This window comes from Pleurodeles waltl, chromosome 1_1 (genome assembly GCF_031143425.1).
Source record: "Pleurodeles waltl isolate 20211129_DDA chromosome 1_1, aPleWal1.hap1.20221129, whole genome shotgun sequence".
NCBI classification, from domain to species: domain Eukaryota; kingdom Metazoa; phylum Chordata; class Amphibia; order Caudata; family Salamandridae; genus Pleurodeles; species Pleurodeles waltl.
Window position 1 is genome coordinate 440439826 of NC_090436.1, and position 22437 is coordinate 440462262.

The following is a 22437-nucleotide window of genomic DNA, read 5'->3' on the forward strand; positions in this document are numbered from 1 at the left end:
GACGGGGTGGTGCATGGGCAGTGTAGGGGGCTTCAACACCTCCATTCTGCCAGCCTTTCCATGGCGGTCCAACTGCCATGAAAAGACTGGCAGATTTGGCGAGTCGTAATCCCCAGGGCGGCGCTGCATGCAGCACCACTGTGGTGGATTACAACCGCCAAGACTGCCAGGCTGTGGACTGGCTGTGTCAGTGGTTGGACTGTGGTGGCTCCACCATAGTCGTAATGTGGCGGTCTTTAGACCGCCAGACTCCTAATGAGGGCCCAAATCTGCGTCTAACGACATGATATGACAATGCTTCTGCAAAAATCTGAGAAGATGGTGACTTTTCATTGTCTAAGATGGAGTCATGGTCTAAATAAAACCTTAGGGGCTTTACGTCAATGATGTACCTATCAATCTGGGCTGTAAAGTCAGAAAGTAATCCATGCAAGAGCAGGCCTCAAAAGATCTACTCTCCCACTTGCTATAGCGAGCCATATTTTATTAGGTCAAACTATTTTTAGGACCTGGCCATCCCTTCTTGCGAAGAACAGGTGTTGCGTTCAGTCAGAAAGTGAAGGAGCAATGAAGACACCTTTACATCTTCTTGTTAGATTTGCTCTATGTTCAGAGACACAGGTAAAACGTCAAATTGTCTTCTTACAATTATTTTTTCTTATGACTGCAGAGTTCCATGATTTTGTAAGGTGAACTGTCTGACCTGCTGTACAAAGTGTGTGAAATGAAAGGCTGTCAGGTTTTTCTAACGCACAACATTTAAATAACTATGTAATCTGTACAAACATTTCAAAATATATTTCAGTAGTTGTGAAAACCCATTTTTTGTACATTTGTGTGATGGGGAAAAAACACTTCAATAGGATGAAAACAAATCAATACTTGGTGATGTGCAAACGATAAATATGTTTTCTAAAACCTAATTATCACAGACCATTGTTAATACACTATATAGTTTTATCAGTAAAGCTGCCAGTAAGTGGGAACGTTTATGGAGATTTCCTGTCTGTAAATGACCATGTGCTTCCACATCATGTTTTAGTAATATATTTATTAAAAGCGAGTGTTTAAACAAACTTAGAAACCTCCCTGCCCTTACGGCAATGCTATTGGAATACTTATAGGCAAGTCAAGGCTCAAGTGTACCCTATATTTGCGCTAGATTCCTACTATACTTGGAGGAAACATTTAGTCTATTCCAGCAAACCGAATATTTGATCATATATCATATAAGAATGAAGAAGGGTGACTTAGTAAAATAAAATATTTGCTGGGAATCACACTATTTGAGACCTGTATACATGTCAATTACATTACAGTTAGGTTGAGTAGATTGTTTAAATTACACGATCTGCAAGTCTATTAAAATTTTTAATGATTTTTCGAGGCCTAAAAAGTATGGTTTATGGACATTGGAACAAAATGTGCAGTCACATTCACCCGGTTGCTGGTATTGCCAGGTGTTTATACGCACCGGATCAGCTATTCCCTGTGTGGGGGGGGATAAGCCGATGGTTGATGTTCACCATGGCGAGGGTGGGTGGGAGTTGTCCAACCTAGGGCTCAGTGGGGTATTGAGGACTCTGCCTATAAACATATTACCTACTGGAAAGTGGGAGATCCTTGGGAAGAGGCGACTGAAGTAGTTTTCCTTGTCTTTGTTGGGACTTTAGATAGAATGGTCATCGGAGTGCCACCCAAGGTTCTCCATATGACCATCTGATGACACTCACAGAGGAGGATCGCTACTCCCAGAGATTTGCTCGGGTATGAGGAAAGCAGTTGTACGGGATACCTTTATAAGTGGAGTTGTTTGGTGTCAGATCGGAGGAGGTGGGGTTCTAGCAGTACTGTCACATCTGTCTCTTTCCACTGGAGCCATTGTAATACGGCCGATACTTAATCATGGTTTTCAAGCTCTGCACTTTATGGATTATCAAGTATAAAGTGTCCTTTATGTGGTTGTCTACTTGCATATGCAAAACGATGAGCAGAAAATGTTGCTTCTCTGTTGGTGTGTGTTGTGTCTCTCAACTGGGATACTAAAAAACTGGGTAACCCTAGGGAATTAAATAAGAACTGTGGTGGGGGCGAAACATGATCAGCGTGACCCAGGGGAGCCATATGTGGGGATGTACCTATAATACGGTGTTGGCAGGTCAGGTAGGCCTTCAGATAGCATCAGTGAAAGTAGGGGCAGGCTCCTAGGCTTGATGTAGGATTCCCCCATCCGCAAGTGCTTAGTCTTTATGAGCAGGAGGTAGTTACCAGTGAAGAAGTCTCTATGAGACCGTGGACATCAAATGACCTGTCAGTGTCCGAGGTTTTGGATCTGGGGAATACACTATTATGGTGTCGTCCTCCAGTGTGGATGGCTGCGTGCTTGATCTCCTTGTTGTTCATGTTTGTGGGCAGAGCACGTTGATTGAAAACAACAGCTGCCGCCCTGGTTTACTAGTTGGATGCAATCTGTGTCCGGTAGGTGTTCTGTGTCTAGGGTTGGCAGCATGCCCAGCATCTCGCAGGCTTCTTGTGGGATGCGAACAGTGACTCTCTTGTCTTTGTGAGTCTGAAAAACAGCTGGAACGGAAATCCCCAGTGGAGTGGGATTGTTTTTGTTTTGCAAGTGTTGGGTTACTTAGTGAAATTATCTCCGATTCGCCAGTATGTATGATGAAACATCTTGGAAGAAAGAGATTATGTCTCCACAAAACACTTTGGGCCTGATTACAACTTTGGAGGAGGGTGTTAATCTTTTTGGGACGGATTAACACCCTCCTCCAAAGTTGTAATCAGGCCCTATATGTTTCTGATGGTGAGCCGCTTGCAATAGTCTATCTTTTATGTGGAAATAATGGACAGTGGACCCCGATGAGTAAATCTGGTGAGAGGTTCATCTTCTGTTGGTATATGAGGTAGACTCTATGGGTGCAATCTAGGATAATCTGAGTATCATTGGTCTTCTGAAGAAGTGGGTGAGGAGGGCTTGTACATAGGCTTCTAACTCATCGGAAGGATCATTGTTGCAATGCCCCAGATATTGTTCCATCTAGAGTGGTTTTCTAGGTTGTCAATTTTATCCAGCACTGTAGCATGGTTCTAACTTTTAAATGTGTTCCTTGTGGTCGACATTGTCCTGGACGTGGTCAGCCACAGTTGTTTCTACTTGTTCGAAACTGGAGTCTGTTAGGCGCAGTGACTGGTCAAGACTGATGAGGTCTTTGTTGACGTTATACCAGTGTGATGCCATGTCTTTGTAAATTTTCAATAGTGTTTGGATATCCTCTTTGATCGCTGGGGCCTGGGGGTCCACATTGCTGCCTCAGGTAGATGTTGTGGGGTGGGAGCTCCCCCTCCCCTTGAGTGTGAGAGGTATAAGGTTTTCGGAGCAAATCGTTAGTGGAAGAGGTGCAGGGGTAGGTCTTTGCCATTGTCACAGGTTGTGGGGGGAATTGATCTAGTTCAGGGTCCAAGATTTTAGCCCAAGGCCAGAGTGGTTGTGAAAGTTCCATATGCCATTTCTGACTGTTCAGTGTTGACGCCATCCCCTCCGTGTCTATTCAGAGGTGAGCCTCTGGCTGCCAGGTGCTTAATGTGGGTGTCCTCTTTAGCTCTGAGGTTGCCAGCAGACCCCTCACAGGCTCAGGTCTCTCTTGTGCTGCGCCCATAGGGTATCAGGTTGAGGCCAGTATGGGCTCTGCCTATCCCTCTGCGAGGGTCTCCACAGCAGGAATCGTTGTCATCTCTGGCCCAACCTTAGTGCCCTGGGGTCCTGACAGAAAGGTGAGACAGGCCAGCCCAGGGTTCGCCTACCACCCCAGGCCACCGCATAGGCCATTTGACCGTAGGAGGCCCCCACACCAACCACTGGTGCTCCTTCCAGGGGCAGGGACGCTCCCAGGTCCCAGTTTTCCTCTGCTCATCTTGGGGTCTCAGGCCTCGACTCTAGGACTTCACTGAACATGCTCGTCCTTTATAGCTGGACCCTGTTCGGCACAGTGCAAAAGTCACACTCAACCCAGGCGTACCTTCAGGCACTCTCTCTTCTGTGCGATCCCTACTGTCGCCGTGAGGTGTCTTTTGCCTACAACGTCTTATTTCTAAATGGGTGGCCTGCTGGCAAGGAAAGTTCAGAGGGCTAGTGTTGCTGCCAGACAATGGGGGCCGCCATGTTGTGTCAGCTTGTCTCGATTGCCACCGGGGTGGCTTGATCAGGTCTCCATCTGCTTCTCACATCATTAGGACTCTGGCGGGGGAGGGGGGTGTGTTTCTTAGCCCATGAAAGTTACTGGTTTTATATCTTAATTTGAAGGGAATAGGGGTGCGATGTCTGAGTTCAGGGGAGACTTATCTTGGCTGGTCTCCTCCCTGGCCAAGCCCTGAAATAGGGAAATCTTTTCTGGAAGACTTTTGGATTTTTTATGGGCAGAACCTGCAATGCGTCCATGGTGTGTAGATATATATTTTTTGGGCTTCTAGTTCTGTGTATGTAATGTTGACCATAATGATGGAAACGGAGCAATTCTTGGTAACTTTCTGTAGCCCTTTATCAGTTTCTGAGTAGCCATATCTGAGTAGGGCTCTGCAGTATAGAGTCGTAATCAGTCTTCAAGGAAGCTGACCTATTTGCTGCATCTGGATGGGGAACTTGTATCTACTTGAGAAAAGCACAATGAAGAGGCCTCCAGTCTGGAGCAAATTTCTCTGTAAATATAATGGTTTCAAGAGGAATCTCCTGTGAGCGTGGACCACAGGGCAACAGCACAGGAGATATAACCAGGATTCGATCTTGTGGTTGCAAAGTCTCCAGTTCCTCTCCTCGCTTTGTCGGACCCAAGAGTTAAATCTGTCACTCAAACTCCCAAGAGTCGCACGAATAGAATGTTTCTGCGAGCTCGTCGGTTTAAGGCTTCCAGAATATATAGTTGTGGCTTCCCCCTCAAGGTAAAAGTTGTTCAGGGGGTGTAACAGGTTTGAAGACTTTCAAGTGAGGAAGTTCAGTGAATATGTAATTGAAGTCAACTGCCTATTGATGGCCTTTTTCCAGGGTAAGTATGAAATATCGTCCGAAATCAGTGCCAGGCATTCTAATTGAAGAGATGTCAGCGCCCTTTGAACTTGTCAGTGCCAGGGATTCCCTGGTGTCTCAAATGTCTCTCTTAGATGAGCTTTTAAAGTATTTGTCGGAGCTTCAAGAACCGTTATGTGAAATGTGAGGGAATCAACCTCACATATAAGCGACTTCCTTGGTAGGGCGAGTTCCTAGCATAGTCTGGTCCTCCTTACGTGTCTGGGCAGTTCAAATACCCTCTTGTAGGCTGTACATTGGATTTTTTCTAAAGTGGGGGCACATGCTTCCGGGAAAGCTGGTTTCCCATAGTGTACTGCCAGGAGGAACGCGGCCTTCATGACCTTCAGTATGGGTGCAGCCGAAGCACTGTATAAGATCTTGTTGAAACGCATCAGGGAGTATTTAATGGCTCCAGCTTTTTTGTTTTAGAAGAGCTAAATAGACCTTAGTGCCGGATGTCTTGTGGAACCATACACCCAAACAACTGTATTTCATCATGGTATTAATGGTTGCAGCCCCCATACATCAATTTGGAGATTTTTCTTTTTGTAGAGGTCAAAGATAAAGACTTTGGTTTTTTCCTGATTGATGGTGAGGAAGTTTGCATTGTTATATTCTTGGAGTTTATTTATGGCCCCTAGAGATCTGCTTTTGAGTGGTCCAAGACTATGTCAACAGCATATTGTAAGATCTGGAGTTTTGAGTGGCTGAGTGCTGAAGGTATCAGGCTTCTGCGCTCCCAAAATCTGCCCAGGTCGGTGGTGTATCGATTAGTGTGAGAACACACCCCTGCTTCAGTCCGTCGTTGGTTGGAATTTATGAGGTTACTGTGTTTGGGTCCCTTCTCCCACAAAGCCTGGTATTGGAGTGCTATCATCTCACTAGACTAAGTAGTTGCCGTAGTAGCCCCCATGCATTTGACTTCTTTCATAGCAAATTGCAGGCTACTTTATCAAAGGTAGCACTGTAATCGATAAAACAGAGGAGAGGAGGCTGATTTTGGGCTGGTTGATGACTTATCATGGCGAGGGCTTTGATATTCTCCATTGTTTATGCCGCTGCGCAAAACTCAGTTTGGAGAAAACGCAAAATGTGATTTGCAGCGTACCAATCCCCTAGCAGCTTGAGTAAGATGCGGGCATAGAACTTGGCCTCTGAGCCTAAGAGGGCTATAAGCCGGTAGTTAGGTGGCATTGTCCAGTCTCCTTTAATGAAAATGGGGCATAAGATGGAGCCTCTCCAAGAGTCTGGAGTCTGCACAGCACTATAGGCTCTGGTCAAAAGGGGAGTTAACACCTTTGCCCAGTCCTCCGGAGAGCATTTGCATATGGGAGGCGTTAACGTCTGGTGCTCCATTGTTTTTCATGGCTTTTAGCAGTTTGTAGATGTTAGCCCCAGAGACCAGGGCTTTACTGTACCCAGGCATTTGATCTTCTGAGTCCCAAACAAAGATGTTGCTTGAGTCTTTTGTGGAGCTGTTATATAAGGCAGTAGGATATCAGACCCAGGCTTCTTCTGGGACCGTGTTGTGCCTATTATGAGTGGTGGAGATTCCACAAGAATTCCTGAGATTGCTAATATAGTCCCAAAAGTGACAAGGCTTTTTTCATGTAGTATTTGATGAGTTTGTACCCACTAAATTTGCTCAAAGTTTTTATTTTCATCCTAGATCGTTTGTTTGTATATTTTACACAAGTTTGTATATGCAAAGCGATGAGCAGAAAATGTTTCTTCTCTGTTGGTGTGTGTTGTATCTCTCAACTGGGATACTAAAAAACTGGGTCCCACTAGGGAATTAAATAAGAACTGTGGTTGGGTGGAAAACATGATCAGCGTGACCCCAGAGGCGAGCCATATGTGGGGGTGTGAACTATAATACTGGGTTGGCAGGTCATATAGGTCTTCAGATAGCATCAGTGAAAGTAGAGGCAGGCTCCTAGGCTTTATGTGGGATCCCCATCCGCAAGTTCTTAGTCTTTATGAGCAAAAGATAGTTACCAGTAAAGAAGTCTCTATAAGACCGTGGACATCAAATGACCTGTCAGTGTCAGAGGTTTTGGATCTGGGGAATAAACTATGTTATGGTGTCCTCCTCCGATGTGGATGGCTGCGTGCTTTATCTCCTTGTTGTTCCTGCTTGTGGGCCTTTTTGTGGGCAGAGCACGTTGATTGAACACGCCAGCCGCCACCCCGGTCCACGGGTGGATGCAATCTGTGTCCGGTAGGTGTTCTGTGTCTAGGGTTGGTGGCATGCCCAGCATCTCGCAGGCTTCTTGTGGGATGCGAACAGTCACTCTCTTGTCTTTGTGTGTGTGTGAAAAACTGCTGGAATGGAAATCCCCAGTGGAATGGGATTTTTTTGTTTTGCAAGTGTTGGGTTACTTAGTGAAATTCTCTCTGGTTCTCCAGTATGTAAGCTGAAACATCTTGGAAGAGTGAGATTATGTCTCCACAAAACACTATAGGTTCCTGATGGTGAGCCGCTTGCAGTAGTTTATCTTGTATGTGGAAATAATGGACAATAGACACCGGTGAGTAAATCTGGAGGGAGGTTCATATTCTGTTGGTATATGAAGTAGACTCTATGGGTGCCATCTAGGAGAATCTGAGTATCATTGGTCTTCTGAAGAATGTGGGCGAGGAGGGCTTGTACATAGGCTTCTAACTCATTGGAAGGATCATCGTTGCAATGCCCTAGATATTGTTCCATCTAGAGTGGTTTTCTAGGTTGTCAATTTTATCCAGCACTGTAGCATGGTTCTAACTTTTAAATGTGTTCCTTGATGTTGACATTGTCCCAGACGTGGTCAGCCAAAGTTGTTTCTACTTGTTCGAGACTGGAGTCTGTTAGGCGCAGTGACTGGTCAAGACCAATGAGGTCTTTGACGTTATACCGGTGTGATGCCATGTCTTTGTGAATTTTCGATAGTGTTTGGATATCCTCTTTGATCGCTGGGGCCTGGGGGTCCACAGTGCTGCCTGAGATAGATGTTGTGGGGTGGAAGTCCCCCTCCCCTTGAGTGTGAGAGGTATAAGGTCTTTGGAGCAAATGTTTAGTGGAAGAGGTGCAGGGGTAGGTCTATGTTTTGCTCAAAGTTTATCTTTTCATCCTAGATTGTTTGTATATTTCACACAAGTTAGCGATGCACTTCACGGAGTTTGCAGTATGTTTTAATATGTGAGCTCAGAGTGCCCTTCTTAAAGCTCTACGGGCCAAAATGATGGCTCTGTTAAGTAACTGTCTGGCGGCGCCTTCGCAAATTACTGGGACTATTTTGGGAGGCGTGCCCGATCCCAACAGGTGGATCCTTAGCTTGTGAATGAGGCCATCCTATATTTGGTGGAGGCCCCCCTGAGGGTTACAGTCAATTCCTGATGTAGCCTCTTTGAGCGTCTCACTCACCATGATGGTGTCCGATGGCCACCAGTTGATTCTCCTGACTAACTTAACTGGTTCTGCTTGAGTAGATCTTCCCACTACTTGGAGATTGACAGACAAAACCGTATTTAAAACCAGCTGTACGGTCACAGGATTATGGTCACTTTCTGGGTGCACAGGAGTCTCCAAATTAACCTGATGGCTAGCTAAGGTGGCTTATAGAAAAATGTAATCAGTGGTTGAAATGCCTCTAAAGGTTGCAGGGAACTGCATGTGGGGGGGTACTGGGTGGGGTGGGGGGGGTGTTGAGAGATTTTCAGCAGGTACTAGATTATGGTTGGACAACAGGTTGTTCATTGTGTCCAGTTCTTTGGTTTTACATTTGAAAATGTTGGAGAACTCGAGTCCCCTGATGTTAAAATCTCCAACTACCAGAACCTCATGTGAGGCAAATTCCAGAAAGATATCCTCTAAGCTGTCATATAGGGCTTTAGTGGCAGCCAGTTTAACTGTTTTGGGTGTGTTTATGGTAGCAGTTAATTAAAAGGAGAGGAAGCCCTCTCTGTGCCAGAAATTAGCACTGCTTGTGAAGCTAAAAAAGTTCGTACTAGAGGCACATCCTTGATCTTACAGCAGTGTTTGATAAATATTAAAGGGCCCCTCGAAGGTCGTCCAATAAGACTGGTTTATTTTGCTGGCTTAAAAAGTTTGTAGTAGCCATGTAGCACGATGGGGTGAGAGCCCATGTCTCATGCAGGCAGAGGTTGTCACTTCTTCCTAAATAAGTCAGCGTGGATTTACTTTTCAAAGTTGACGTCAGGCCTGCCACGTTTCAGATAGTGATTGTAAGATTGGTCGTTGAGTGTATGGACTTTCGTTGCAGGCCACCAAATAGGTTTGTGCCATGAGTGGTACCCTATTGTTTCACTTTGAGTAGGGTCTAGATGGTTCCCCCCAGTATGGCTATAAATAGTGCTGAGCGTACATCTTACCCTTCTCTGGTTGTTGCTGCATGAAACTTTAATATTATTTTACATTTTTACCGTGCTCGGATGCCAGATGTGGATGGCACCCCACGCGCCCCTTAACACGGCGATGGTTCATGATGTTTTGTTGTAACGGCATGTGAGGATATTTCAGAGGCTGTGGCTTCAAAAGTTCGTTGCCTGGCTTCTCCCAGGATGGCATCTTAGGCTGGCCCCTGACCATGTAGTAATGGTGGCCTCTTTAGTTCCTTTGTCTGGGAATTCAAGTGAACAAGAAAGACCAAGTTTGTTTTCTGTGCTTGAGGAAAGAATTTGGGATACGCACAGCCTTGAAGAAGAGACTGTGTCTCGAAACAACAGGCGTTGGCTGTTTCTGCTGTTTTCAATGGACACTATATATTGGCTGTCTTCGCTGCTTTTTGAATGTCCTCAACTGGAGAGTAAAAGAAAGAAGTTTTGGAACATATACGTTTGTGACAGACTTTATTCTCAGACTACCCCAAACAGTGGTACAAGGTGCCATCATTTTTACGCCGACAATTAGGAGAGGTACCCCTACACCAATAAAGGGACCGGGTTAATTTATATATGCAAACACAAGACTCCCTTTATGGATTTTTCACAATATAAATCCTTATTTGTATTACTGGCACACAAAAAAGTATTGCAAAAAGTAAAGTAGTGGTTGTCTTGTAGCCGTTTTTTTAGCCTGTAATATCTCTTTGCCTATATTTTATTATATTTATTTTAATACTTATATGGTTATATAATAGTCACCAGATATGAATAATGCATTTCATATTTGATTATTATTATTTTGTTTTTTACATGCATACAGCATGCACATGACCCACATTGGGATATCCGCAAGCATTGGGACTTTCATTTAAGTGGCACTTTACTCAAGTGGGGTCTGTATGTGCTACACCAAACAGAAAAAAGGTATATGTAGAATTATGAATCAGACAAACAGTACACTGCCACCTACGCTGTATGCATATATTGCAGGATAGGGGGGGTGCAGTAATCCCATGCCAACTAGAGCAAAAGATTGATGTGCTCCTCCAGACGTTTAAGCCTTGCCTGGGGTATTGCGGTCAGTTACAAGGCTTCAGCTCATGCAGGATTATCATGTGCTAAGCCAAAAAGTCATAGTACGCGATAACTTACAACTGTGGTCAATCTGGACGGTGGTGCATGTCTGTACTATCATAAGTGGGACATTCCCATCCCAACATCTAGTTTATTTTCACACTTTAAATGAGCTTTACATATAAGTGCAGAATACAGTTATTTCAACTTGGAACGACCGTTGCGGTCTGTCATAGTTTAAAGATTGTTGTTTACTTTTTAGACATGACTTCCTAATGGGCCTTCTATGCGCAACCTGTTCCACTTAGCATTAAAAAGTAACTTAAATATTGATGTCCGTAACAATGTGTAATGAATTCTGGAGATTTTGTTACACTATATCAAAGCAGGGTGCTCTTTTTTAAAAGTTATTATAAGGTTACATGTTTTGCTGAAAATTAACTGTATACTTTGTCTCCAAGGTACAATTATATGACATTTGGAGTCCACTCTTAAGATGGATAGCTACTTCAAAGCAGCTGTGTGTGACCTCGACAAACTACTTGATGACTTGGAGCAAAACACTGGTGCGTGAACTTCATTTTGTTACTTTTTAACATTTTGATTATCTTACCTAACATACAGCATAGGGCCTTTCCAAAGTGTTCTAAAATCATACTAAGAAAATCGCAGAGAATGTACTAGATCACCAGGAAGACTAAGATTCTATGGTTCCACTGTTGGACAATGACAATATCGTTTCAGGCGGTACATAGGAGGGCTTACTCTCCTTAGATGGATGCCACGTAGACAAATGTACAGCAGAATAATACTGTGATTTTAAAACCTCTTTATTGCCAAAACCCTTGATATTGGGTTTGGGATTATAAATAACATTGGTGATGGTATGCACCAAGGCTGACTCACTGTTGGTCATACTCCTCAGGTTGTAGAAGTATGCTAGGCATGGGCTGAAAGCCCCTCAAAATGAACCTCACCGATGAGGCCCAACAAGGCCGCAATGAATCCGTGGGTTCCTGCTCAGACCTAGTGTTCAGGCTATGGTGATCCTTTTGGGGCAGGACTAAGACGAGTTTGCTGTATTGGCAAAGACAAACGCAGAATCCATTTAAGACCACTTCGAGGGATTGCTAGTTCATAAGTTCAGGACAAGCGCTTTTGTTGATCACTTTCTGTTTTCTTTTTTCAAAATCTATATATTAAGCACATTATATTTTGGTACAAGCCAAAGGCCATGAAAACAATATGTATTTTCGAATTCATAACTTAATGCAGTGTGGTAGAAAGCAGTTGAACTGGTTACTGATCGCATGTCTCCACATCCAAAGCAGTCATAATTTAATTTCGAGGGAGTGAAAGAAAGGTAAAGAAACCCAGGAGACTAAATATAAACTATAAATAACAATAATGTGGTGTATGAGTAGAACTGCCGTGTGTTGATGAATACATGAATAACTTCATGTGTCCTGCCCTACCCCCCCTCCTTTTGCTGGACCAAGGCCAATGAATCCCCTACTGCTCTCTAAAAAAATATCTTAATTGACACTGCCACTCACCTGCCAGGGATTCCTACTATCCAAACATCATTCTTTCAGTGTGAGGCAGGGAACCACAGTGACACCACCAATACTGCAGCCAGCACCCGAAGTTCTTCCATTTATCTCTACATTGATTGACTTTTAGAAAAATGTTCATTTTGATGCGCTATAACATGTGGATGCATATCATGCCACCACGCCTATTTACAAATAATTCCTAAAATCCACAGCGATTGTCCCTGCGCTTGGAAACTTATGGCCATGGTTAATAATAGGAAGCCAAACACGGGCAGTTCTAAAACGCAATGGAGCACCTGTCTAGTCCTCCTCTCTTAGAAAATGCATCAACAGGGACTTTGCAGACTCTCTGCTTGACGACGACGACACCTTCACCACTGGCATCCTGTTTTTTGCAGTGTTTGCATATTATCTTCCCATTTCCAGATCCTGACGCATCAGCACAGTAATTACTCAGTCTTGGAAGGATTCCAAGTTACATGCATCATCCTCTCAGGCACTTGGGTCTCCAACAATGTTGTAAGTCCCGATCCTGCACATGCTTCTTTCTATGCACCACCTTATGTAGGAATGCCATTTATTATGTGGTGTGGTTGTGAGACCTTACCATGTAATACGGTCTCAATCTTTATCAGGTCCAGTTAGGTTTCTTTAATAAAACCCTTAACTTAGTCCTCGGTAGCTGGGACACAGAGCAGTCAGGCTTAATCAAAAGAACTAGAGTACCAAAGATGTTCCAAAACAACGAATAAGAAACGAAACATAATAAAAATCCAACAACAATTTTATAAAGCAGTGTATTTTTATCTTAAAATAGAAACCGAAATGACAAAAATGTATAGAGGAAAAACGGAGATAGTATTTTTCAAAAAGTGTAAATAAATTCTTTTAGTACAGATGGAATAAATTGTTGTAATTATTTGAGCAAATCTTGGCCAACTAGCTAGTGCGGCTACGTCTCTTATCTTGGACCCCACTGAGGAGTGGGGTCCAGTCACAGGGACCCCTGGGGTCCAGGGGTACAGTTACCTGCCACTTCCATCCATCTTGGTGTCCTCAGTATCTTTTTCTTATTTTTCCCACATAAGTAGTTCTTATGTTGGAGATTCAGGAAGATGAAATCCTGAAGACCCAGAAGAGAGGCGGTGAGTTTTCCAAGGGCCACCCTGGCGTCCATGACTATCAGGGGGTCATCTTCGGCCTCAGGACTCGATCTCCTATGCTATACCAAGTGTTCAGTGGTAGCCAAGTTGTCACTGGTCAACTTGTCTCCCAGTTACAGCACATCCCGAGGTTGATTACAGGTAAGTAATTATTTTCTTTCTGAGGGCCCAGGTCCACTTAATCTTTGGCAACGGGTCCCATAGGCTTGTGGACATGTGGAAGGTTAGGACTTGCCACCCAGCAGGCACTTCGACATCCAGTGGCGGGTAAATGTTCATGGGCAGCTGGGCTCCTGAGAATAACAGGGTTCCTTAGCTTTTGGCGATCCTGAAGCTTATTAGGGGGCTAGCCAGCTAGTCCTTGGAGTCACTTCTTCCGTTCTGGCACAAGGAGCTCTTTTCCACACGTGGGCACAGCAGGCATACAATTCTTTGTGGCTCCCTTGAGTGCACCAGGTGCAATCCAGTCTTTGTTACAACCTCTGTTTGCTGGGTCTAGGGAACAGCAGGACAATCCTTCCTAGTTTGGTCTTCATTCCAGTCCAGTAATGATTAGGAAACAGGGGCTGGGGTGCCACCTTTTTAGTAAAAGTTGTCTTAAATCCAGTCTCGGCAATGAGGTTTAATGCAACAATTCATTTGATACCTTGGAGTAGTATATTTGATGTTCCCAAATGGAAGCTGGTACTTAGCGCAGAGCTTAGTGAAGCTCATGTTAGCCAGTTGGACCACTGGCCTTGCTACAGTAAAAAAATGGCTATTATGTGTTTTCAAGCCACACAAAACACAGAAAGAACATGACCTTATTTTTAACATTAGGTACCCTGCCTTGTATGCTTTGAGGAGTTTCCCAAGGGATGGCTTATTAATAATAAAAAGGAAGGGAATGACCAAGCAAAATGGTCTATTTTGCCATATTGAGTTTGGCAGTTTAAATCTGCCCGTCTAGGCTGCTGTGGCAGGCATCCAGTCCTGTTTTTACCTTGTTACTGTAGTAGTGGCTCAGTTAAGTGCTGCAGTCCACTAGTGACATTTGACTTACTGTGTGGAGTATCTCGTGTACCATTTCCTAAGGACCTATAGGTAAGTTAGATAAGTGAATCTGGTATTCGCCAATTGTACACACACTTTGGGCATCAGAGCACAGGCACTGGGGCCGGTACAGGAGGGTCCGGTTCTACAGAGTCAAAAATTAGCAGCATCAGTCTTAACACTTAGGGGTTGCTGGGGTGTTTGATCATACAAAAAGAGATCCTTTCCTTGGATTTCAGTTAGGTCAATGAACCCTCCATTTGTGAAACCCTTCGGTGTATGCCATTGGTAGTAGTTCTTAAGACCCCCAAATGGTCAAACCGGACACAGTCACCCTGCAAGGAGTCCAGATGAGGGTCAGATGTGCTCTCCCAACTGTAAGGTTCCTGTAGCTGCTTCAGGGCATGGATCAAGAAAGGTTCTCTGGTCCTTAGTCATTTTGTTTCAGTGGCTTGGTGGGAATGATTGGATGGCAGGAATAACTTCCACACTGTGTAAAATAGAATGAGATCAGCACCAGTCTTTAGAAGCACCTTTCAATAGTCACTTAGAATATTGCTTAAGTCAAGCAGTAGTTGGGTTGGGCAGGAGTTACAGGACTTCCCTGCTCAGCACTAGATCAACAAGTTCTGCTGAGCCTGTCTGCACACACCCTTTTGACACACCCTGCTTTCCTATCAGGCCATTTCCCTCAAAACTCCCCTTTTCTGGAGGGCGCTATCTGTCCTTTGTGCTTGTTGTCAATGCCCTTCTGCTCAAGTAATCGCTGGTGTAAATCCACTGTACCACCAGAGATGGTGGTACAGTGGATTTACACCAGCAATTACTTGAAATTACCACCATGGTGGTTGTTGGCAGACCTACCATCGATGCATGCCCTCCTTCCTAAAAGTATGGTCTGCAGAAATAGGGCAAGGGTTACATGTTCGACTTTGGGCTGTGACCACCCGGATTCTAACCTGCGCCCTGCACAAAAGCATCACCTTTTTGCACATTTTACTGAATTTCAGAACTCCTCCACTGTCCTTAAGGGCATACACTTGCCATGCATGAGTTTCTATTTTTTCTCTTGAGAACCAGATATGAATATTTTTGCTTTGTGTGAGCTAAGTGTTTGTGTGTGAAATTGGCTGATAAAGATTCCTAATCTGTGTGTGTAATTTTTGCGACGTTTTCGGGGACTGTTGAGTTGGTGTATGAGTAGAACTGCTGTGTGTTCAGAGTAAATGTTTTCGACAAAGTCCAAACAGTTAAAAAAAAAAAAAAAAAAAAAAAAAATAAAACCTTATTTTTACGCTTGTGAAAGAGTTTGAATGACCTTCATATGAAATGTGCATTGTGCAATGGCACATATTTCTCAGAGATATGGATGGGTGGTAGAGTGATTGATCACTCCCTCTCCGGGCCATTGTAATCCATATAATCAAAAAATCCCGAACATCCAACTGATGGTACTACAGGTCCCCCTTTTACCACTAATCTCACCAGATCAATTCCTTCATCTTGCTGTAGGTCCTCTACATGGTAAGTGGGTATGCACCCATGCCCTGAGTGCCCGACTGCAAGGAACTTGTTATTCTGTCTTTGTTTGGCCCTGATATCACACTAATGTAGTGTATGCGTAGAAGACTCTAGGCCTGTCTCTGGAAAAGAGAGGTCCAGAACAGCCACAAATAACAAAATTGGTAATGTGTGTTTTCTTATTTCCTTAGTTGTGCTGCAGGGGAACAGCCTTTTGTTTCTCTGATCTACGTCAATATATTTGGCTTTCAACTTACCTGAGATAAAACCTCATACAGGTATGATTGCTGGAGTGCTACCTTACCTTCCCTCAAAATCTCTGCTGTGGGAATTGCTCTGGAGAGAAAACGAAGACGACTTGCAAGTCTTTTCTTGTTCATTAGTTTGCATACCATATCTTAGTGAGTTTCTGGAATAAACTGCACAGATGAAACGCACAACCATCTGACTTCTATTTATAACCTACTCAAAGCATTGATAATGTCTATTGTTCAAACTTCTTAAAATGTTTGTAACTCTGCCAGTGGAAACCTGTGCCTGCCCTGGTCACATTAAAAGCAAAATGATCTTTACTGATATGCACCATTATCAAGGCAGTCCTTCTTTGTTTAACTGTAACATTCTTCATAAAAAAGGGATCATAAAGGGCTACTCTTGGATGTTCCAAAAAACAATGGTCCTTTGCTAAAAACCTAAGGTTATCAGGTGACTCCTTGCCACAAAAAGCACAATTTGCCTGTCTTGGCACGTAATTTAACGGCCAAATGCATTCTGAAATTTGTAGTCCAATTCGACGTTACCTGAAGAAATTGGAGTACAGTTCATGGTTAACAAGCATTGGCAAAGCCAACAGGTCTTGCCTTTGGCTGCCAGTGCAGACCTATTGACTATACCAGCGGTTTTAGCCAGTGCTGTGAATCAAGAAAAATAAATGCCTTTTCCCCGATGCTGCTTGGCATTAGCAATGACCTGCAAGTGACCGCCATTATGTATATTTTTTGTTATTTTTTCCAGATGATGGATGCCAGGCTTGTATCAGTTAATAAAGTTCAAACATGCCTGTGTAAAAGAAGCAGTGCCATTGACTACTGTCAGTTAGTCTGCTCTCTAAAAAAGCAAAATGTTTTTTTCAATGGTTTTCAACACTGTCACTGAAAGAGGAGGGAACGCAACAGCCAAGCTGCGAGGAGGGAGATAAAGCAAGCCTTGGGTTATTAGAAGGGGGAGCAGCACTCTAAGGTCCAAGAGCGAAAAAATGCATGCACACCCATGGAGTGCTTAAAGAAATAGAAGTTGCCTGAATGTGAGGAGTGGAAGTATAAAAATCCTCCATTCAAAAGGGTGGTAAAGAAACTTTGCTCACAGGTGACCAGCACTAGAAGAGAAAACATATTCATCAAAGAGGAAGCAAGCAAATGACTGACAGGAAAGCTAAAAGCTGTCTGTAGGTGACCTCTAAAGAGTTGTAAAAGGGAACACGACACTGGAACGTGGACCTCTGTATGACATGGAGTGATTTAGTAGCCATGCAGAAACTACTTTATTTTTCCAACAATCCTTTTTATCTCCCTTATTGATGCCTATGCCATATTTCTTTGTATAACGTGTAGGCCTCTCAGCTGGCACGTGTCTCAGTAACTAATTTAAAAAAAAAAGAAAAAAAAAACTTGGACATCATCAGAGAGCTCGCTGTTAAGTGGCCAATCCCCTCTCTCCTTCAGGGGGTGTCAATACAGCACACCCCCGAACTGCATAGAGAGGGATATATATCTAGTTTACTACTAAAACTGCATTAGAAGTAATGACATTAAGTAAAACAAAGTGCTGCAAAACTCTAGCGAAACATGTACTTTTGCAGCAAACGTTCTACTTATCCGCAGGAAAATGTTATTATCTGTGCCACAGTATACCAGGGATCAGACTTGAAAATGTGTATAAAAGTGTCATCCAAACTACTCCCTTTGTTCGGTTCCAAGTTGTTCATAACCAAAGAAGAGTGTGCTCCGCAGTGTACTCTAATTCCTGCTGTGTGACTAGGGCTGGTGTCTGCTGAAAGCTGGTCTGCCAGAGGTGAGGGTACATCACATGAAGGCAAGAAAGCATACTTCCTTGCTGAGACAGAGAAGGATAACGCCTGGTGCTACAGGAGGAGAGACTGTCCAGGAGGAGAAACTGTGTGAGATCCTGGCATTAGAAACACCTGGAAGAAAGCCGATTACAACAGAGAGTGAACTAACCTGTGTTGCAAGGGTGTTCCATGAGTAGTGTTTGTGTGAGCTGTGCCAAGATGTTTGAAAAACGAGCACCACTGAGTTGCCTGATAATCTCCTATGAGCCACAGAAACTGGTGCAGTTGCTGCCAGTGTCCAAAAGGGGAGCTGCTTTGCTGGTGAATTGGGCATCCTCATCGGCCTGATGCCGCAACTGCCTAAAACACACCATCACAGAGGGAACAGTCCAGATGCAACAACTGCCGTACTTGAGCACCTGTATGCCCCTGACCAGATAGGCCACTACCATGAAAACACATATTGCTGCACAGGACTACTGTAATCACTCAGTTCTGCAGTTTCTTTTCCAACGCAAGTTCAGTACTGCACCCCCAACAGAAGTGAACACTGGTGTGAGAGTGGATACACAAACCTCAGCGCCTTGCTTGAACTGTAATGCCAACCAGCAGATAAAAGCTGGTTTTAGCCTACAACCAGAATGAGAGATTAGAACATGCCAAGGAGTCTGCCACGTGACCTTGTGTCTTTTTACAGTGATCTGTTTTATTTTTGTCTATGCTCTCAGCATATCGGTTATTGTAGTTGTTTGAAATCTCTTGAAGCGGGGAAAGAATCCCAGAAAGGGGTGTATTGCCTTACTGGAGATCGTAGCTGCGATTACGGCACTACTACTACTACTACTACTACAATTCGTTTTTTGTTTTGTTGTGAGATTAATGTACTTTTTAACTAAAAGATAAGCCCTGGGCTGGACAGTATTATTGTGTCTGTTGATTGACTGTTCAGTTCTTGATCTTGACAGTTTCTGCCTGATAACTTTTGACTGCACACCCTCTCTACCCTGAATGTCAAGTGTGGAAAGGGTTGCCCAGTTTGCAGAACCATAGTGGCACAAACCCCAGGATACAGATGTTGTTTCCCTTCGCGGTTGCGTTGTTACCCTTCACGGTTGAGGCCCATTAGACTCCGACATCCAGACCATACTTGACCAAGGAGAAGTAGCAGCGTTCATGCTCCTCAATCTCTGTAGCATTTGACACCATCTCTCACCACACACTTGTTGCTATACTACAGGACATTGAAGTCCAAATACCAGCACTTAAATGGATAGCCTCCTTCTTCACAGGTAGAGCCCAGTGAGTAAGACGGCCTCCTTACTCCTTCGAGCATAAGAAAGTCCTACGTGGGAGTCATGTGCGCATCATCGCTCAGCCCCACTTTATTAATCATATGCATGACAGCGCTAACCTCATCACATCATACAAAATTACCATCTTCTCTTGTGCTGACGACATGCAGCTCATCCTATCCCTCTGAGGACACAACCTCAACCAAAACCAACTCAGCTACATGACCAGCATGAGAATGAGAAGAAACTGCCTGGCTCTCTACACTGAAAAATGTAGGTGCTGATATTCGCGACCAGGAGCTCACATTGGAACTCCTCCTGGTGACCATCGGATCTGAGTTCCACAACAACGTCCATGGACCACACAAGAAACCTGTCAATCGCCCTAGATTACAAACTCACCATGTCATTGAGTATCATCCTCCATATGTATTCTACACAAGATTTTCAAATGGCTTCCCCGGAACTCCAGATGTACTGTGTCACACAAGCTCTTGTCACCAGCAAATTGGACTGTGGCAACACACACTATGCTGAAATATCCACCCACCTGCTCTATAGACTCCATACTTTCAGAACTTTGCCGCAAGACTCATCATTTTTTTGCATTTCTTCATTCATGTACAATGTAGTACAACAAGCAAAACAGTGGACACCGTACAGTGGTGGCCTGCAAGAACCAGCAATTACATGGACACATACAGTATGCTATCCGGACACAACCAGCAGCCCTCAGCACAGGAACTGGGTCTGGTCGCCATGCGGCCAGAACATGCTCTAAGAGGCTATAGAAAGGGGAGCAACCCTCTGGAGGCTTGGCCTGAAAAGGGGGCTTGAGAGAGGGATCACACTGGGATGTGGAAGGGAAAGGGAGAGGCGAAAGAAAGAGGGAGTAGAGAGGAGGAAAGGGTAAGTGAGAAAGGAGGGAAGTGAGGGAAAGGGACCCACAGTGGGTCTTCCTGCATCTAAAGGAGTGGAGGTGACCAAGCAGGAGCAGCCCAGTTGCGATGGCAGCTCTGAGTGGCCCTTGGAGCCAGAACTGAAGGTCAGGGGACCACGGGAACCCAGTGTCTCTGCAGCCAGCCGAGCAGCAGTCGTAATTTTGCAAGAACGGCCCCAAGGTGTTAATGAAGGCCCTTGTCTTGCAGGTTATATTTGAGCTACTTGTACAAGGTCGTCCTATACTTTCCCAGGAACCACACCTCATTCGTAAGTGGAAGTGGGGAACGCCAGTGCTGGAGAACACAGTTCTTTGCTGTCGTGAGCAGCCCCCCAAAACCGTCTGACTGCAGAAAAATCACAGAGAATATGCACAAGGTCTCAGTGAATGTTGTCACAATGCCAGCAATTGGAATGAGGTAGAAGCCTCACTGCCCAAAGCTTCGTTGGGGTCCAGTGCCAATCATGTAACATCTTAAACAGGCAAAACTTAATTCATGCTAGGAGGTAGGAGGTTGTTAAAGCCCAACATCATCCCTCTGAAGCAGCCCCACACCTTAAGATAGATGGCCAGCAGGGAGGACGCAGAGCCCAGGGTTGCCGACCCAAGCATCTTGTGAGGCAGCGGCGCAGCTGCATGTACTTGCACTGATGATGGAGCAGTAAATGGAACTTCTTGCAGAGTGCATCGAAGGATTTGAGGGCTCCCATGGTGAGCACATGTTGGAGAGAAAGGCTCCCCACACTGCGCCAAACTGCCCAGTTGAGCTGCTTGCTCCCAGTGCGGATGCTGTCATTCCCCATAAGGGTGCCTGATCATGTAGGTGGACATTCACTGAGAAGAGCTTGTATGTCCTGTGGTGACATAGCCTGAACCGTAGGATTCACAGAACCAGGCACAGAGGCAAGGTACTTGTACATCTCTCTCAGGGACCTCAAGATGGTGTGCTCTCTCATAACCCACAATGGGGGAGGGGCCTGGGCCTGCAGATGCATGAAGGCTGGCTAATTGCAGGGCCCTAGAAAAGTGCCCGACTGACGGGAGAAACAGACCACCTCACGAATGGTGAGCTTGCTTATAGCCAGTCAGGGTCTCACTGTCCCCAGATGAAGAAAATGACACCCCTGCCTACCAACCGCAACAGCTCGAGGGGTATGCGCAGTGGGAGCATGTCCAGAACATAGGTAATCAGCGAAAGGATCGCTATCTTGACAGACTGTGTCCTGCCTCACAGCGAGAGATTGAGGTGGGACCACCTATCATAGTCAAGTTTTGTGTGTTCCAGTAATGGTTTGAGGTTGTCCAAAAGCATGCTTTCCGGACCCTGAATGATGATAAAGATACCCAGGTACTTAAGATGGGAGTGATTCCATTGAAAGGCATTGCTGGACAAAGCTGCCCTCATGTTCACCTGCAAAATCAGACTCCTCTTTGACCTTCTACAATGTACCCACATCATAACACACCTCTGAGAGCTCCACTGGTTCCCAGTACAGAAATGGTGCCACTTAACCCGTGACATTGGTTTTTGAGGCCCTGCACAACACCAGTCCCACATATCTCAACCACCAACTGAACTTTCACCAACATACCAGACCACTTCGATCTGCAGCACTCTCTCTAGCACACATTCCCCACATCCACAGAAGCAGAACTGGAGGTTGCTTATTCTCATACATCGCAGCCAAGTCTTGGGATAGCCTCCTGCATCACATCAGGGCCTCCACCTGACTCCTTAATCTGGAAGAAGCTCAAAACCTGGATCTTCTAATCTGCTCCATGGAAACCCCAGCATCATCCTTTTCAACCTGAGTCGGACTCTTGTCCCCAGCACCTGCTCAGCTCCTGGATACCCTCGCGGGTGATAAGCTAAGCTAAGCTATACAATCCTCATAACATAACCATGTCTGCCTTGTGGCTACTAGACCGAGGACTGACACTAAGCAATCATGTCTTCCATGTAGAATTTGATTGAATTTCACTCTGTTTTTAGCTTCCGAATGTAAACCAGTGTGCAAAAAGGTTTCTTTTTGCACACTGCTTTCAGAATCCCATGATAACATGGCTAACCCCAATTTGAGAGATGTACAAATCACCAATATTCCTAAACTCACAAAAATAATACATATTTTTAAATTATAAAACATTTAATAACCTCGTCTGAATGTAAATGTAAAAAATAATGTAACAATGTTATAAATATGTTACAAAAGATTATTAACATGAAAAGGTTAGGCAAGCCTAAGCGTATAGTGCTCCAAGCATGAAAAAAAACATTTAGCACTGGGGTGGGAAGAGTTTCAGCAGCTAAGAGGTTAACATTTTTTTAAACAAATT

General features: G+C 44.5%; 1 protein-coding gene across 2 annotated transcripts in view; it reads left to right on the forward strand.

Annotated features, from left to right (window-relative positions):
* ZFYVE16 (zinc finger FYVE-type containing 16) overlaps positions 1–22437 on the forward strand; it is a 429022-nt gene that overhangs the window by 40277 nt on the left and 366308 nt on the right. For both annotated transcript variants that reach the window (XM_069224433.1, XM_069224442.1), the window contains exon 2: positions 10990–11094. In XM_069224433.1, coding sequence (XP_069080534.1) covers positions 11025–11094 — 70 coding nt within the window. In that variant the 5' untranslated portion in view covers positions 10990–11024. The remainder of the gene's footprint in view (positions 1–10989; positions 11095–22437) is intronic.